Raw genomic sequence first — 17,964 nt, 5'->3', positions numbered from 1 at the left:
GTCAAATGGAATAGATCTTCCTGCATTTGCTTGCTCGCTTACTTATGTGTACAACATAAACATATAAAATATGTGCCTGAATCAAAGTTCTAGTTCTTATAAACCTGGGGTAAAAAGAGAGGTTTGTAACTTACTCATATTACTAAAAAAACCCAACGAAACAACAAACCATCACAGTCAAAACTACTTGCAACAGCCAACCTCATGGTTGGGCAGAAAGTACAGTGCTGATGCTCATTTTGCAAAGTCCGATTGCCTCACTGAGGGATATAAAAATCACCATTACCTTTCTGCAGATTCAAACAGTTTAAAGGGGAATTGTTATTACATATTCTTTTTTTTGGACTTAATGTAAATAGGCTGACAGGGCTGAAGGCTGACAACTTGTATTTTCTTATTGGCAGGCAGAAAGTGACCTGTAAGTATGAGTTTCACCAACAGAGTAAGAAGAGTTCACTTCCTTGTCCAGAAAAGTTACTTATTAATGCAAATTGCTATTTTGCTTCACAACACATGAATTTAACACCAGGTAAAAACAAACAAACAAGACAACCCCAAACAAATGCATATTTCAAATAGGCCAGTGGGCAGCTAAGTAGTTTCAGTCATTATCAACCTTAGACTAAAAATTGAGCTGAAAATTCAAAATCTTTGCTTCTCGCTCAGACCCAGCAAATGATTTTCCACATTTATTAGCAACAGGCACCTCACTATGAAACTTCCGTTTTACCATCAACACAGCTACCACCTTTCTATAAATAACAAAGCCTGATGATTATCACTTATTCTTCCTATGAGTCATTTTTAAAGAGAGCCCTGAGGTGCTTCTCAGGTAGTGTCTTTGATTCATGAATCAGAAAGGAAAAAAAAAAACAGCCTTTGAAATACTACCATGTCCAGATTCTAGATGCCTACAACGTATTGTCTCCTATTTTTAGTTTCAAGCTGTGGGGCAGTATCACATAATGGAAGTCAGTGGTCATAGAGAAGTTTCTCTGCTTCAGCTACACTTGTAAAATTAACCTGATAATGGGAAAGCTCCACCTGTATCCATGCCACAGGCACACAAATCAGAACAGGAAAGATCAATCCTCCTTATTTCAAAATGAGCTGAAATCTGCTTCAGCTACACTTGTAAAATTAACCTGGGAAATTAACAAGCTACACTTGTAAAATAATGGGAAAGCTCCACCTGTATACATACCACAGGCACACAAATCAGAACAGGAAAGGTCAACCCTCCTTATTTCAAAATGAGCTGAAAATTGATTCATGAATCAGAAAGGAAAAAAAAAAACAGCCTTTGAAATACTACCATGTCCAGATTCTAGATGCCTACAACGTATTGTCTCCTATTTTTAGTTTCAAGCTGTGGGGCAGTATCACATAATGGAAGTCAATGGTCATAGAGAAGTTTCTCTGCTTCAGCTACACTTGTAAAATTAACCTGATAATGGGAAAGCTCCACCTGTATCCATGCCACAGGCACACAAATCAGAACAGGAAAGATCAATCCTCCTTATTTCAAAATGAGCTGAAATTCCATAGTCTGAGAGCAAATGGGGTATAAAAGCCAGGAGGCTCCCCAAGGCACAAGCCCAGGTTGGGCAGACACCAGCAAATCTTGACAGATAGAATCACAGAATGATATGGGGTTGGAAGGGACCTCAGGAGATCACCCCCCTGCCAGAACAGGTTGCACAGGAACATGTCCAGGTGGGGTTTGAATGTCTCCAGAGAAGGAGACTCCACCACCTGTCTGGGCAGCCTGTCCCAGGGCTCTGCCACCCTCAAAATAAAGTTCCTCCTCATGTTTAGATGGAACTTTCTATGTTCAAGTTTGTGCCAGTTACCTCTTGTCCTGGCACTGGGGACCACCAAAAAAAGACTGGGCCCGTCCTCCTGACACCCACCCTTTCAGTATTTATAGACGTTGATCAGATCCCCCCTCAGTCTTCTCTTATGGGACTCTGGTAAGTCCCTTACCAGAGATATGTTCTAGCCCCCTGGAATGAAAACCCCCTCTTCTCCAGACTAAAAAGACCTAAGTCCCTTACCAGAGAGATGTTCTAGCCCCTGGAATAAAAACCCCTCTTGAAGAGGTCAAGACCTGAAGAGACTTTGTACCATCAGTCATGGCTGCACAGCACACCCTCAAAGCCTTGTACACCACCAAATTTAACCTATTACTTTATAACTCATTAACAGATTCAGCTTCCAGATCTCGCCTATGTTTTATTTATTTTCCCTCCAGGGCTACAGTAAGGCTTTTACTCACCTCAGCAGGACCACAAGAAGTTTCCTTCCTTATGGACAGAGGAGGGAAAACAAAATGCTTTCAGACCTGGTGGAGCTAGAGACGAGCAGCAATTATCCGACAAGGGGCTGACACGTTCTTCACCGCTCTTGCATAAAACATTGAGCAGCACTTCTCAGGCCCACCTCAGCTTTCTAAATGTATTTATCTGTTTTCCTGCTAACTGCTTAGCAATTGGCAAAACTGCTATTTAGCTGCAAGGGAAAACATCTTTTTTTTTTTTTTCCCCAGGATATAAAAGCATTTAGAAATAAATGAAGCCCCAGCAAGTCCTTTACCTTCCTTTGACTATCCTTTGGTTCTCTGCTTCACTCACAAGTCCTTCTGCCTTCATGCTAAGGGCTCAGTTGTTCCTCATTCTCTTGGGCCTAACTCCTGTCAGACAAACTTTCTCCCCATGAAAGAAAGAAACCTCCTGAGCCCTTCAACCCTAAATAGGTGTCTCTAGCTCCATCCAATTAACTTCCTTAGCACTGCTTATTAGCCCTGAGTGCCTTCACCTGGCCTCCCTGGCCCTGCACCACCATTTCCTTGGGCTGCCTTAAGGTGACCCACCCCTTTCATATATAACTTGGAGCATCTGTTTTGTCATTATTCAGCAGAGCTCTCTGATATTCTCCTGCTTCATGACTAGAGATGATTATTCCTGATGTTTTTTCCCCAGTTTTGTAGCCATTCTTTCTAGTCACTCTTCCAGGGAGGTGAGGGACGAAACATCTCTGAAGTGACTTCTTCCCAGAAAACCTTGGTCTTGCCATGATCCACCTCAGAATTCCAAGCTCCAGAAGGCAGCTGGGGATGAAGGCACTGCACTGGGCACAGAGTAGCACTACTACCCTAAATCAATGAATAGCTACAGTCTCAGCGAACAAATTTTAATCTACAGATTAAAAAAAAAAAAAGTCATTTCTCTCTTTCTTATACTAATTATATCAAACCCACACTTTCTTTGACTATACTACTTCTTACACTGGTATTTTGAAACACATTGAACTCTGTCACTTTATTTGCATTAAATAATTTTGGATACTAAGTAACCATTGCTGTGATTTACACGTAATACCACTGAGTTGATAAGAGTGACAAAGTGTTATAGAACATCTACTTCTGCTTCAGAAACTAACACCAGGTGCTTCCTATCTCACCAAAGTCCTACGCACATCAGCGTGTTACCTCACCTTGGAAGCGCACAAATGTACACACACCAATAAGCCTAAATCACAAGGTCTAAACCCCTAGCTTTAAATAATCGTGATGATATACATACAAATATCTTGCAAGTACTGGAAATGGTAATTCTGTATTTGCCTCTGCAACAAATTCTGCTTCCACCTCCTTTTAACAGGAACTTGTGCGAAGTGAGAGCGGTGCTAACCCATTGCAGAAGTTACAAGTTTCCTCCTGAGACGTCATGCTCTTTCCTCAGCACATTGCCCAGCTGTGCTGCTTTAGCAGGGAGATGAAAAATTTGCAAATCCAGCCTCAGGTATAATTCCTACCTATTTATAATTCCCATTTATATCGCAAAAGTCGTTAATGAGGCCTTAAAGAGTGCTTCGGTGCAAACAGTGGTAGGTTTACAGCTACTGCTCTTCAGTCAGTAGAAGAACAGCGCAGGTATTTCAGCTGTATGAAGACACATGCGTATATTCTTTGTTTCACTTCATACACCAATGTATAATTTCATGATGTCGATTCTATGCATACTAAAGTGAAATAAAAAGTTGTCGTGTCCCCCCCCCCGCGCCCCAAAGTTCTCTTTCATTAAATCAAGCATTTTTCCTTTCATACTATGTTTTACATACTCTGGGATTTTCTCTTCATCATCAATACTTTCAACCTGGCCATGGTTTTAAATTGTTAGAGGCCATGCTAAAAAAACAACCAACCAAGATTAATAGAAAGATCGACCACGGCTGCAGTGGTAAGTGCCAATATAGTAAAATGGCTGCCCCATTACATTTTGCCACAGTGAGAATTTGATACATACTGACCCGCAGATCTGATACATCTAGTCAGAATTGTACCTAATTGTGATTACATGAACGTATCTATTCCTCTTCATATGAAAAAGTGTTGTTAACAACTTTCTAGGAGAGACTGGCACATTTAAAATTGCATACATTATTAAATAATAGCTTATGTATAATTTTATTTGTTTTCAGAGTTACAATGTTCATGAGATAATCATAGAGAGCACATTATATATTATTGTTAAACACATTTTTGCCACAAAAAGTTGAGAGCGTTGGTAGAAAATCCTATGTTAAGTTATGTGAAAATATTTATCACCTATAACCATAGTTCATAAAACCAATGTACACTTTACGTAATATTATGTCAGCAAGTTCCTTCTTTTTGCAAATATCCTTTGCTGTATCCTCTGTACGTCTGCAGGTAAGAAGTGCATCAAATGCTTCTGTGTGTGTGTGTTTGCAGTTTGCAATGCACAGGAAAAATAACAGTTTACTCCTGCGGTAACTGTAATTGTCAGCACCACTGGACCCAAGAATGGGGAATTACAAGATCTTAATTTTAGCACATAATTGCCTTCGTATTTTTCTACCTAGTGCTGAACATAACATTAATTGGTATTTACCTCCTAATGTTTACAGAACACAGACTGTATATTTCAAAGACGTAATCCTTACCAACTATATACTGATTTTTATTTCAGTACCTATTATATAAATTAAGACTCTGTTGAATTCTTATACTGATGAAAAAATGATAGTAACTTTCTTTAAATACATGCACAGAATCGTGCACCACAGAATGATGAAATACTATTTTTTTTAATGGATGAATGAATCAATAGAAAAATAGATTTAATAAATCATTAACGTTTTAAAGTCTAGATAAAAATGGGAAATCATGCATTTCAAGCAAAGTTTTATTTTTCCTTGTTTGTTTTTCGATGAAATCTCTGAGAACTTAAGACATGCAGAGCTGAGAAGCAGCTCACTCCGAACAAAGAACAATGTTAAGACTGCACAAAAAGTTTCAATTGAGACCGTTTATATGCAAGAGACTGAAAAAAGTTGCCATCCTTGGACTTCCCTTCAACATTAGACAGTGCTGTGCAAACCTCAGACAAATCCCTGTATTATGATTTCTAAGCTGTTAGGAAGTCTCTCAGAGGCTAAGAAAGTAAAAACCTGAGCAACTGCCTCCCCAAAAGTCATGACGAGAAATGTTTTGATTCCAGACAGCAGACTACAAAAGGGGAATAGATAATGCTATATCCTTTCCTTAAGAAATTAATTTAGGGGATGAGTAAATTATGGATGGCATAACTTTATAAATAATAATGACAACAAAAATTAGATATAAGTTTATTTTCCAAAATTTAGAGTAGGTGTCTATGTCTATCAACTTATGAAACAAATTAAAAGTGAATATTTACTTGCAATTAATTTAATGTATTTTCCTACCCCAACATTTGTCTGGACATTGCCAACGTAATCAAAAGAACTGTAAATTTTCAGAAGTGAGTCTACTCCAGTGAGCTTGATTAATTATGCATTAACCCATTTCTCTGAAGCATCCTTCACTAAATCTTTGGTGGGAAATGCACTTTATTAGGCATGAGCTTTGGTTACTTGTGTGCATATGCACTACGCTATCGGTCAATATGCAGAATGATTTAAAGTTTGCCATGTTACAGAGATGTATTGCTCATTAAAATAAATCTAGTGTTTCAACAAACACCACTAATAGCTAGCTTTGCAAGTGTTATTATCTTCACTCTTAGCACGATCTCTTTAGCCTTACAGTTTTTGCTCAAACTTGCATTGACTTCCAATCTTACAAAAACTTACACAAGAGTAATCATGATCATTTGAATACTGCACACATTGTTAGGCATTTTCAGCAGGTACAGTTACTCACATACATAGGAGTTTTCAGAATAAGATATAAGATTTTAATGCTTAGCTGAATAAAAATACTGTCAGGGTAGAAAGAAATGATAAACTAAAAGCACAGGTTAATGAGACCTGTAATAAACTTTACTCTGAAGCAGGTCTAATTGGCTATTGATGTGAAGATGTCTGATTCAATAGATACTATGAACCTATGGCATATGAGCATTGTAGTAGAAAATGTTGAAATGGAAAAGACAGAAAAATCAAAATACCCATGGCATTCTCTTCCCATATTCCATGGCAGAATTAGCCCATAGATTAGTACATGGTAACGCATGCAACAAAAAATATGCTGTATCACTTTATGTAAACATCTGCTTTAATCATGCAAAATGCCTACAAAACTGTGACAATATTTTTTTTCTAGTAGCATAGTTTTACATTAGCTCAGTCACAGAAACTGTTAAACCAAAATCCATGATTTTGCAAGTAGAAGATATTCTAAAATTCTTGAAAGATTTCCAGCATAAATATTCCAAAGCCCAACAAAGCTAATTGGTTTTCTAAAAACTAAACTACATAGGTTTATTCCTTGCTGTGGTTCCTTGTTCTCTTGATGATAGAAGAGAAAAGACCGGTTTTTGGAGGAGGTCCCATCAACATGGGGGCTTGGTTCTTGTGAGTAATTTTTATCTGGGGGAAGAAAGAAGAACAGAGTTATCCCTTGAGCTAGTTCAATTCCAAGCACCTGAGATGTCTGAATTATCTTTATATATGACTTCCAAACCTTCTCCATTTAGTCAAAGACGAAAAGAAAATACCTATATTTTTTACATATGATGGTACATATGCAGTAAAACAATCTATATGTAATCACTATGTAATATGTCATCTATATGCAGTATGTTTCCACAAATACTTTAAATTATACACAATCAATATTAAAAATCATATGCAATAGAATGCATGCCAATATGTGATACTACTTTCTGACTGTGCGATTTATTGCTTGTTGTTGATATTTTACGTATCTACAAGACAAATAAGAATTTAGAAGTTGGAAAGGACATACACACTGACAGACCAAGCTGCTGCCTATTATTAAGATGTAAGCTATGTCTCTGTATGCTTTACTTATACATCTAATCAAGCTGTACCTCTCTTTTAACACAGGACACTGCTTAATTTAAAAACAACCATTAGGAATGAAATTCAAAAGTTAATACACAAAAAAGGTCAAAAAAGATGAACTAGCATTCTAATTTGTTAATTAATTGTTAATAGAATAGACTCAAATATTGAAAAGCCTATTTAAGACACTTTGTAAGACTGCTCTAAAGCCACCCGTTTTGATTTCTTTGATATAAAACTACGAATCACCTTAAATGAGACAACCTTAAAGTAGATTATGTCTGCAATTTTCTCTAATTCAAGTCTAAATTAGAGAAGACATTTTATGAATGTATGCTATGCTCAAAGCTAATTGAAAGCAATTATCAAAGTGGCATTTTGTCTGTGACTTTAAGATACATTGTAAGATAATAAATGATTCTCATTATGTAATAAAAAGGTCACATCTTGCCTTTGGGCTAGTGATGCTAAGAGTTTTTCAAAAGCAATCCGAGACATTTTCTTTAGTGAACTACGACTAATACAAGAACCATCACTTATTAAATATCAGTTGTCACCTGCATAGTACCCACATCAGAGATGGGTATTTCTTTCAAAAAGAAACACCACCTCATTAAAAACTGGAAAAATATATCTCTTAAAGTGCATACCTGACATTTTCAAGTGAAAATGAATATCCTTCACTTGTCATTCACTAATAGTAATGAAACAAAAAAATGTATGTCACGTGGAGAGGCTCATTAAAATATAGATCAGGACATTTCTTGGGGTGGAAATTTACTTTACGATATAAGGAGACAGAAACATCAAAATCTCAATGGAATGAGTGGGTTGTTTTAACTCTATTAGAGCCTTTGCTTTACTCTCCAAATGCTCATTTCCATGCCACCTTAGTTCATTAGTCTCAAATTTCATACATGACCTCTTTTTGTCAACATTGTTCATTAGTATCAAATTTAGCATACGGGGTTTTTTTGGCAACTTAGATTAATTTCATGCAGACAATAACTCTCGCTTGCAAAGACTGGCATCAGTGTATTTTCTCACAAGAAATTCTGCTTCAGGCACCACTTTGGAAGCCAAATCTGTAGTTGGTGTAAATTGGCGTTATTCCATTGATGTCACTTTATACCAGCTGATGATCTGGCCCTGGAAAATTGCCTCAAGGATTTTAGTAACTTTCACATGCTTCATAAGACATATTTTGGGGCTCAGGAACAGTGATGACATCAACCTGTTCCTGAGGATCAATACATGAAGTAATTTGCAGCTGCTGCGAGTGAATTCTTTGAGAGCCATAAGGGTTGAGTTTATTGCAAGGGCTGGCCATGATGTGGCAGTAGGAAAGGCCTCAGAGTTTTCTTTCAGAGGTAAATCATAGTAATTCCATCTTAAAATGAATAAAAGAGCAAAGCTCAAAAGATGGCTTTAGTATGAAGAGGTGAGGTAATCCTGAGACCCCATGCAGATTGCTTGTTGGATTGGGGCTGCTCAATGCTGCTGAGGATGAATGCAATTACATACTGAGAAAATGTTTATCATTTCTAATGTTCTTTTTTGGCTTGAGCCATCTGTTTCAGAGACCATGACCTCTTCAGTATGTTGTATCCTATCAGCTGAGATGAGCTAAGATGCCTGAACATGATTAACCACTCATGCACGTGGGGCTGGAGTCCTATATGCATTTCTCCAAGATGTATTTTCAACTGTTATAAATTGGCATGATTCCAGTGGGGTAATATATACTTTACATTCTGAAAATACAAAAATAAAGTGTAAAGTACATTTTTTCACTTATGCATGGTAGCGTATGTTAACGTTGCATTGGTTAACAATAATAACCATTGATTCCTTACTTTCCTGCTGAAAAAAAATAATAAATATTAAAATTCTTATCTTTGGGTGATAAAAAGAGATCAATATGTCTGTAATAGGGGCTGGACCATTGCACTACCTTGACTGAAACAGGCTGATTTTGTCTTTCTCAAGACTCAGGCACTGCATTTCTGCCCTGCACTTTCACTTCTGCTTCTGTTTTTGTACTGGCAGCAGTGCCAGAGCTGGTGCTGTGGCTGGGTGACAAGTGACAGTACACACTTTGAGATGGGAAGCAGCACTGAGGGTCTCAGGAAGAGAAATAATGTAGGTCAAAGTAGGACTAAACAAATCACCTACAGAAAGTGCTGTATGGGGGACTAAAATGGACAAAAATAATAATAAAAAAAGACAAAAATCTTTAATTGCAAGTAACCAATATTTAGTTTAGTTAAAAATAAAGAAATTGCTGCTTTTAGATAGGAATATAGATTCCATGTGCATGCACATGGAGTGTCTAAAGACTAACTTTTACCATTCAGTTTCTCTTCCATCCAGCAAGAAACCTCATGTCTGTTTTAACAGAAACACAACAGTTATAAAAGCTTTAAATAAGACCCATTATTTTTTTGTTTTTCATTTTTCCTAAGTGAATCTGTGATTTACATACACTCATGCGAGAAAAAGAGATTATATTAATAACTTACAAAATTAATAATGTACAAAAAATATGGAGGACATTTTAGACATAAACTAGGGGAGTGCCTGAAGTGCTGCTGGAGGTAAAAAACAACCTTCTATTTGCCATATTTGGCACAAATTTATATTTAAAAATAGGCAAAATGAGGAAATAACAAAATTTCATTTAGGGGTAAAGTAAATGCTCTCACAAATTGCTAAGATATTGTGGATCTTTGCTGTAAGCCCAATAGACAACATTATAGGCTAAACTCAAACTGTTGAAGCCAATGGCAAAACTCGCATCCTCTAACTGAAGCCAGGATTTTTCCCTATGAGTTCATGATCACTGAAATTTAAAGGGCTGGTATATCTAGTAAATAGGTTTAGCAGAAAAATACTGCATTTGCAATTTTGAAATCACCTTTCCAGTATTAGAAACTGTGTCCAATGATGTATTCATGGGAAGGAACACCAGATCTAATTAAAAAAAAGCATAATTTTTAAAAGACAAGATGGTAATTGCTCCCTATTTGTCAATAGCAAATTTTCCGAAAAAGGAGAAGCCTGAATTTGTGATACTGAAGGTATTTATAAATGCATAAACAAGATATTTATTTGTTTCAGGAGCAGGTCAGAGTTTCAAAATACGCCTTGAAGCTACATTAATACAATGCATCCACTAAATGAAATGCAGTAAGCATCAATAATTTTAGTGTGATAACTGTACCTTTGGGTCAGTCAATTTTGCTTTCGTGTTCCTTTTTCTACAATATTTGCTGGTTACCTTCCTGTTCCTGACTTTACAGTATGCCTAAATATTTAGTATTAATACAAAACATGGTGCTATAAGTACAGGTACTAACTACAATGCTCAATGACAACAGAAAACTGGAAAAAAAGATAATCAGTTCTGCTTATAATACTTCTAAAGAAAGAAACCCTGTATTTTAAGGACAGAGGGGAAAAAACTGTCTGAATAAAACTTATCGAGTTGGATCTGTTAGTTTATAATCACTTTTTCCCATGTTATCAGCAGGGCTTGGATGTTGGTAGTTTTGAGGGTATAAGCATTTCCCCACAGTCTAGATGCCCATAAGCTGCTCCCGTTACAGGAAAGGGAGAGATGTGACACCTCTATATCACAGGAGCACCAAATAGTTTCATCTTTCCATAGATGATTAAGAGCTGTACTGGGTATCATAGTAAGACCTATAGAATGTAGGCAGCGCTAAAGAAAATTAAACCTGTGACTTGCATTCTGTGGGTTTTTTGGTCAAAATCTCTTCAGATCTAGACCAGTTGTTTTAAATATAGCGTTACGCAACACGTCTTTTAAATAAATTTCTTAACAATATTATTGTGCAAAGTGCAATCAAATCTAATCAGTTTGGCATTAATTAAGCTCTAATAATATACTCCAGTCTCTCTCCTAAGTAGTGTGATCCGTTTCCCCTTCACACAGGTAGATTGGAAAACATTACAGTGTCATCATAATTTTTAAACATACCGAGAAAATGACAGAGCTGCAAAATTAAAATAAATGATTAATGGCATTTTTTTCATGTTTTGTACTAATAGGTATCACTGAGGTTTTAAATTAATAGAGCTGTCAAGCTCAGGGTTGTTACAGATCCAGTGCAGAACTAAAATGGAAATTATGTATTCCACAGACACCTAAAGATGACACTTTGGAATATTTTAAATTTTAATTAGTAGGTGCAATTGTTTTCCCCCCCTCCTCCCTAAAACCACTGCAAATTAATTGGCAATTAGTCACAACTAATTCTTTTCTTAACAATCTGAACTGGCAAGAAAGGTGCATTACATGTCGGAGTATTTGTCTGGGGTGCAGAAAGCACACATGCAGTAAATTGCTTTGTCAATTACAAAAACTACTGTTGTGAAATTAAGAAAAAATATGCATAGGTAAACAAAACTAATTAACATGCAGTGTACCTGTGAGCACAAAAAATAATGCCCAGCTGCAAAATATAGCGTTAGAAACTTGATAAATCATGTTGGCCTTGAAACAGAAAATATATCCAGATTGTTGCTCAAAAGGGCAAAAGATGCAGCATTTTAGTGTAACACCAAAAACTTTTTCAAGCGGCTGACTTTCACTTGTGGGTTAACTAAGTAATAATCAGCCACTGTATCTAGGACCCAGTTCCTCTTTGCTCTATAGTAAAAAATACTTTACAGAGCCCAAAATACAGCTGTAGCTTCTTCGTGTTATCTATGGGGTGTTGGAGCCAATGGAACTACACGAAAGCAAATCTGTGACTCTCTTTGAGTTTTCTCACCCAGCCCTGGTCTATCGTGATCATTATTGAAAGCTTTCTGTTGTTAGTTTCTGTTTTTAGTTCTTATTTCTCTCTGCATTTAACTACAAAGGTAGGACTTCAATAGGACCTCATCACATCTCTAGGGGTGAAAGGAAGGGCTAGAGAGAAACCACTCATTCATTCAAAACTTATTTTTAAGGTGCATTCAAATTACAATATTTTGAAATATTATTTCTCAGTTTCATTATTAAATGGCTTACTAAAAGTTTTCCAATCAGTAAATAATTCTAAAAATACTTTGTGTTTTGGTTGTCTATGAAACTGTATTTCTGGTGATCCATTAGGTGGGCTCTGACTATGGATTTTCATTTTTGCTCCTTCATTTAGGCAATGTTCTTGCATCTTCTATAGACATTTCTGTCTTCTACTTTTAATCTAATGTTGCTAGCAGCTTGACACTTTGTCAGATACGATGCCAAGCAAGTCAGGAATAGATGAAAGAACCGAAATCACAGCTATTTCTAATTAAGATGGAATATTCTTATGGATTTTTTCAAAACAATGCTAATAATTTATGTAGCTAAATTGAAAGATTACTTTTCTTAAAAAAAATCCTGATGGCTAAAGCTAGAAGTTTATTGAATTAACTTGAGAGTCTTTGAAGTTTCATTGCTATTAATGACCTGTTTGGAGATCAGGTGAAACCATAGATATCTTTCATGTTGCTATATTTGTCTGGGAGAGCTCTGATAGAATTTCCTCCTCAGCTAATCAGAGGAGATGTTTAACATAACATTAACATTATCATCTTTCCTTCTCCCAAAGACTCCTCTATAAAAAACAGGGAAAACAATACAATTTGATGCTCAGATTCTGCATCTTATTATACCAGAACGGAGTGACTTTGTCAGACGCTGCAGTCTGAACATCTTCAACATACCAAAAAATTCTGGATGACAGATTTTTAGACCAAGCCACTCACATTTTTAAGGACGCACAGGACCTACAGGAACGTGTTCCTGCTCTCATCTAGGGATGCTAGGTGCATGAGCAAGAGAAAATCATGTTTAAAAGAAGCACACAACGATTTCTTTAGCACTAATTCTAGGGATGCTAGGTGCATGAGCAAGAGAAGATCATGTTTAAAAGAAGCACACAATGATTTCTTTAGTACTAAAACTGATCACAGGAGTGAAAAATCACAGATCACTGCATTATCTGTCGCATCCTACAATATATTCTCAGACTCCACACTTTTGGGGAAACACAGCCTCTCCAGGCATGAGAAGGGACAGATGTCAGCACTTGTGCTATTTGTATAAAAGTTTTTTTCCGGTCAGAAAGGAGAAGTAGCAAAGATAAACTTGTTGATTCCTTCAATAGGAAACAGACTTCCAAGCCTGCGTGTGCAGCCTGCATCCCCTACATAATGGGGACTTGATGCAGAACTTGTTTTGCTTAATATGCACAATGGAATAGCAGGAGAATTTTGGTCAGGTTTAACCTGATTTCTTGAAAAATCATTCACAAAATACTCTCAATTATTTCAAAATCTGATGCAGAAACAGAAAAGGACTTCTGAGCTTAACCACTTGCACCTTGAGCCAGGGTTGATTCAATACCCGCTGACTGTATGAATTTCTTTCTCACTTGGTCTCTGTAATATTTATAGGTCAGTCCTTAAAACTACTGAACTTAGATGACACTGGAGTTCCTGAGATTATCATACCAAAGTAAAACGTGTTATTTCAAATTTCTAAAGGACAGTTGGAGGGGGGAGAGACGGCAGTCTTTTTTTGTAATGATAGCTTTCTGGCTGGAGCACAGAAGAATCAAAACCCCGAGGCTCAGCTGCTGTGTCTAACGGAGGTACGTGATCTGTGCAATAGAACAAGGTGCAGGGGTCTGTCCTCTAGAACTAGGGAGATGGTATATCCAAGCAGGCCCATACTGTGTGGATATACAGTAGCTTCCCCCCTTAAAGCCATAGAGCTAGTAAATTAATAAGTGCCTTCCCTCATCTCCTAATGTGAATGCAGAGGTGGCATGGGAATGTCCCCCACGTCTTGAGACGTGACGTAGGAGTGACAGCATCTTTACACACGGTCCTCAGTTCCTTGTAAGAGCCAGGGAAAGAAACTTCCTAAGAGGGGAAATAAAATGAAAACCAAGTTTTCATTTGTTTCCTAAGGAACTAAACTCATGGATTTCTTTATCTCATCATAACAATTTTTTTTCCATTTAAAAACTGGCTTTCAGGTAATTTGGGGGAGAAAACTAGAGAAGACAAAACCTCATGATTTTTATACTGGTCTCTTCTTTTTTTGTTTGTTTTTATTTTCCATTTAAAAACTGGCTTTCAGGTAATCTTGGGGAGAAAACTGCAGGTTTGTCTCTAGAGAAGACAAAACCTCATGATTTTTACACTGGTCTCTTCTTTTTTTGTTGTTTTTTTTTTTTTTTTTTTGGAGGCTCAGCTGCTGTGTCTAACGGAGGTACGTGATCTGTGCAATAGAACAAGGTGCAGGGGTCTGTCCTCTAGAACTAGGGAGATGGTATATCCAAGCAGGCCCATACTGTGTGGATATACAGTAGCTTCCCCCCTTAAAGCCATAGAGCTAGTAAATTAATAAGTGCCTTCCCTCATCTCCTAATGTGAATGCAGAGGTGGCATGGGAATGTCCCCCACGTCTTGAGACGTGACGTAGGAGTGACAGCATCTTTACACACGGTCCTCAGTTCCTTGTAAGAGCCAGGGAAAGAAACTTCCTAAGAGGGGAAATAAAATGAAAACCAAGTTTTCATTTGTTTCCTAAGGAACTAAACTCATGGATTTCTTTATCTCATCATAACAATTTTTTTCCATTTAAAAACTGGCTTTCAGGTAATTTGGGGGAGAAAACTAGAGAAGACAAAACCTCATGATTTTTATACTGGTCTCTTCTTTTTTTGTTTGTTTTTATTTTTTTTTTTTCTGAAATCTGAGCTCTTGTATGTTGAAATAATTGGTTATATAGTTGGCTACACATAAGAATTTATTTTGATTTTATGTTTTTTTTTCAGACTTTAGTTTTGGATAAACATCGCTGAGATATCATCCCAATACTTACGTAATCAAATACATTTTGGCTTCCAAATAAAGACCTCTCAGAGGCACAAACTTAGGAATCCAATATTGAACTTCAGTTGAGAGAAAGCTAACATCCACCTTTGTCATCATCTAAGGAGGAATTCCTAGATATTCTGCAGAGAACTTCAAGGAGAAACTCCAGTGTAATTAGAATAAGTGGGGAGAGGAGACGTTGAACTATACATGTTTTTTCTGTTGTAAGATGTATAAAACAGAGCGGGGCAGATGTAAAATAATGCAAAGAATGATTGCAATAAACACATTAAGCTTCCTAGCAGAAAAAAAACATTTATTGAAAAATGAATAATATAACAGAAAATAGTAATTCTATCTCTATATTCCTAGAGGTACAGTCATCTAGACAAATAGTTCATGTATTTTCTTCTCAGAGGAAATAAATACATTCAGCAGCATGGTTTTCTTAAGTAACTCAAAGTACATTCTCTTAGCAGTGGTACAGCAAAAAGGATGGGTTCCACAGAAAAATATATGTCATTTCTATCCCCTTTGAAATGGTACTTCAACTGGACAGCAGTAATTATCAGTAATAATTTACTGTTTCCTCAAGGCAGTAATTGAAATGTACGAACTGTCTCTTTTTTCCAGGTTTGTCCTCAATCGTGCAGGCAGTTTCTCCTAGCATTATCAATCAGATAGCAGGGATTTTGAACAGAGCAAGCAATCAAGACAAAAAAAAAAGCACATGTTATTGCCAGCATCCTTCCATAAATTCTCTTCTGTAATCTGGCAACTGAAAAATTACATGTCTTTTTCTTGAACAAGTAACTGCTGGGTTCAGTACTGTTGATCTGCACTGAGCCATCGCTGTGGAAGAGGCAAAGATAATGATATCTCTTAACTCCAAAAGGTTTCCTGGAATAAATCTCATAAAATCCCCACTGTTCTGCCTTCACACTGTGTGTTCACATAGTTCTCCACTCACTGCAGCATCTGAGCACTTACCCTAGAGAATTAGAGCTCAGGCACTCTCCCCGCTGTTCAGCTGTGCACTATGGTGTATCTGGCAAACATGAACTATCACAACCCTTTTATTTCATCCTAACCCATACATTATCAGCTGCCACACCTGTTAGCACCTTGCTGAAGGTGCTCCCTTTTACTTTTTTATGTAGCCCTTAATTTTGCTACAGAAGTAAAGTTCATGAAAGTGATCTAGTACCATGGTTTGGATAATTGCTCCCATCTGTAGTGGGATTTCTTCCTTGTCACATTACTGTTCTGTCATACTTACAAGCTGCAAGGATACAGCAATTCATCTATTTGAAACCACAGGTCCTCTTTAGGGAAACAAAATGAGTAAAATTTTACATCAAATTATGTTTCTATGACTCTATTCAACAACGAAGAGCTTAAATTTCTTCAACATCTTCTCCAACTTCTCAGTTAGCCTCTATAATTGAGATGAGAAATGGACATGGAAAGTTCTTAGAGTTACACCTCTCTCGTGTTGTCTGTAAACAGCTACTTGAAGAGTCTCCTCCAAGTATGCTCCTATCCTATCCTATCCTATCCTATCCCAATTGCTATTTACCTGTCCTCACTTCATATGCATGCACACTGAAAAAAGAGACTAAGTAATTTCCTTAATTTCTCCTTTAAAATGTAAGGCTTTTTATAATAATATTTCTATTGTATAATTCAATCAGCACAGTCAAGACTTCAGTTTTAAATAAAACCTCGTTGATATGAACTCTCAAAAGCACAATGGAAAATCCTCCTGATTTTTTAAAGAATAATTTGTTACTTTATGCATTTTTGCATCACAACTAACACCAGCCCTTCCTCAGCAGCAAAGGCTATTGATCACAATGGGTAAAGGGATGTTGGGACTGCGCCCTTTGAATATTTTCTAAACTTTTCAAATAAATGCCTTTTTATTCCATCCTAACCTGTGGGAAAAAGCAGGCATCATAACTTGGATATATAATGGGTGTTGAACTATACAGTAACAGTGTGTGAAGATGTTACTTAAGTAAATTGAGTTAATGCTGATGACAATGGTGGCCTTTTAAACCAAAAAAATTCTCTGTCATTAAAGAAGCGAAAGTAAATAAATCAATCAATACTTTTTGTTACTCATTTAACAAGTTCCTAAAGTTTTTGTTCAGCTCTCTTCCCCAAGTATCTCGTTATCCCCAGTATTCCCAGTATTCTTACCGTGCAAGGGGTTTGCATCCAAGGTTCCCCATCTATCTGCATAGGCAGAGACTTGCTGGTCCTAAGGTGATATATTTCAAAGTATAAGTAAAAGTAACTAGACAAAACTGATAAAAGTATTTATCAAGGAGAAATAGAAGTGATAGCACATACATATAATCCTGATTTACCCTTAAATTTCCATGTATGGAAATCCTTAAATTTCTCCAGTATGACCCAACATGCTTATGAAAGTAATTTAGTTACTTAGCAGGCTTAGTTTGATTTTCAACACACAAAGCAAAACCATTGCAAACATTTGCACATCTTGGTAGTAATATGCAACTCTCTATGGGAGAATAGTCTGCAATTTGTGAAATAGAGTGAATTATTCCAGAAGTTCAAGAATAAACCTTATTAACTGAAAAGACAAAGGAACCTCTGCTATTTTTTATAATTTAGACTGACTACTACAAAGGAAATAAGAAATAAATTTTAGCTCTATCATCACCATTTATTAGAACTGTAAAAGATGTTACGCCGTGTCTAACTCTGGGTTAGACAGAGCACTCACATAATACG

The 17,964-nt window shown here is 36.7% G+C and overlaps 1 protein-coding gene across 9 annotated transcripts in view; it reads right to left on the bottom strand.

Moving 5' to 3' along the window:
- Positions 1-4,444: 4,444 nt before the first annotated feature.
- DGKB (diacylglycerol kinase, beta 90kDa) overlaps positions 4,445-17,964 on the bottom strand; it is a 467,667-nt gene continuing 454,147 nt past the window's right edge. For all 9 annotated transcript variants that reach the window (XM_014937895.1, XM_014937893.1, XM_014937903.1 and 6 more), the window contains 2 exons: positions 17,404-17,464; positions 4,445-6,876 (listed from right to left, as the gene is read on the bottom strand). In XM_014937895.1, coding sequence (XP_014793381.1) covers positions 6,769-6,876; positions 17,404-17,464 — 169 coding nt within the window. In that variant the 3' untranslated portion in view covers positions 4,445-6,768. The remainder of the gene's footprint in view (positions 6,877-17,403; positions 17,465-17,964) is intronic.

Source organism: Calidris pugnax, unplaced genomic scaffold (assembly GCF_001431845.1).
Source record: "Calidris pugnax isolate Ruff unplaced genomic scaffold, ASM143184v1 scaffold11, whole genome shotgun sequence".
NCBI lineage: Eukaryota > Metazoa > Chordata > Aves > Charadriiformes > Scolopacidae > Calidris > Calidris pugnax.
The sequence above is the reverse complement of the archived record's forward strand: the minus strand, read 5'-3'. Positions and strand labels throughout refer to the sequence as shown.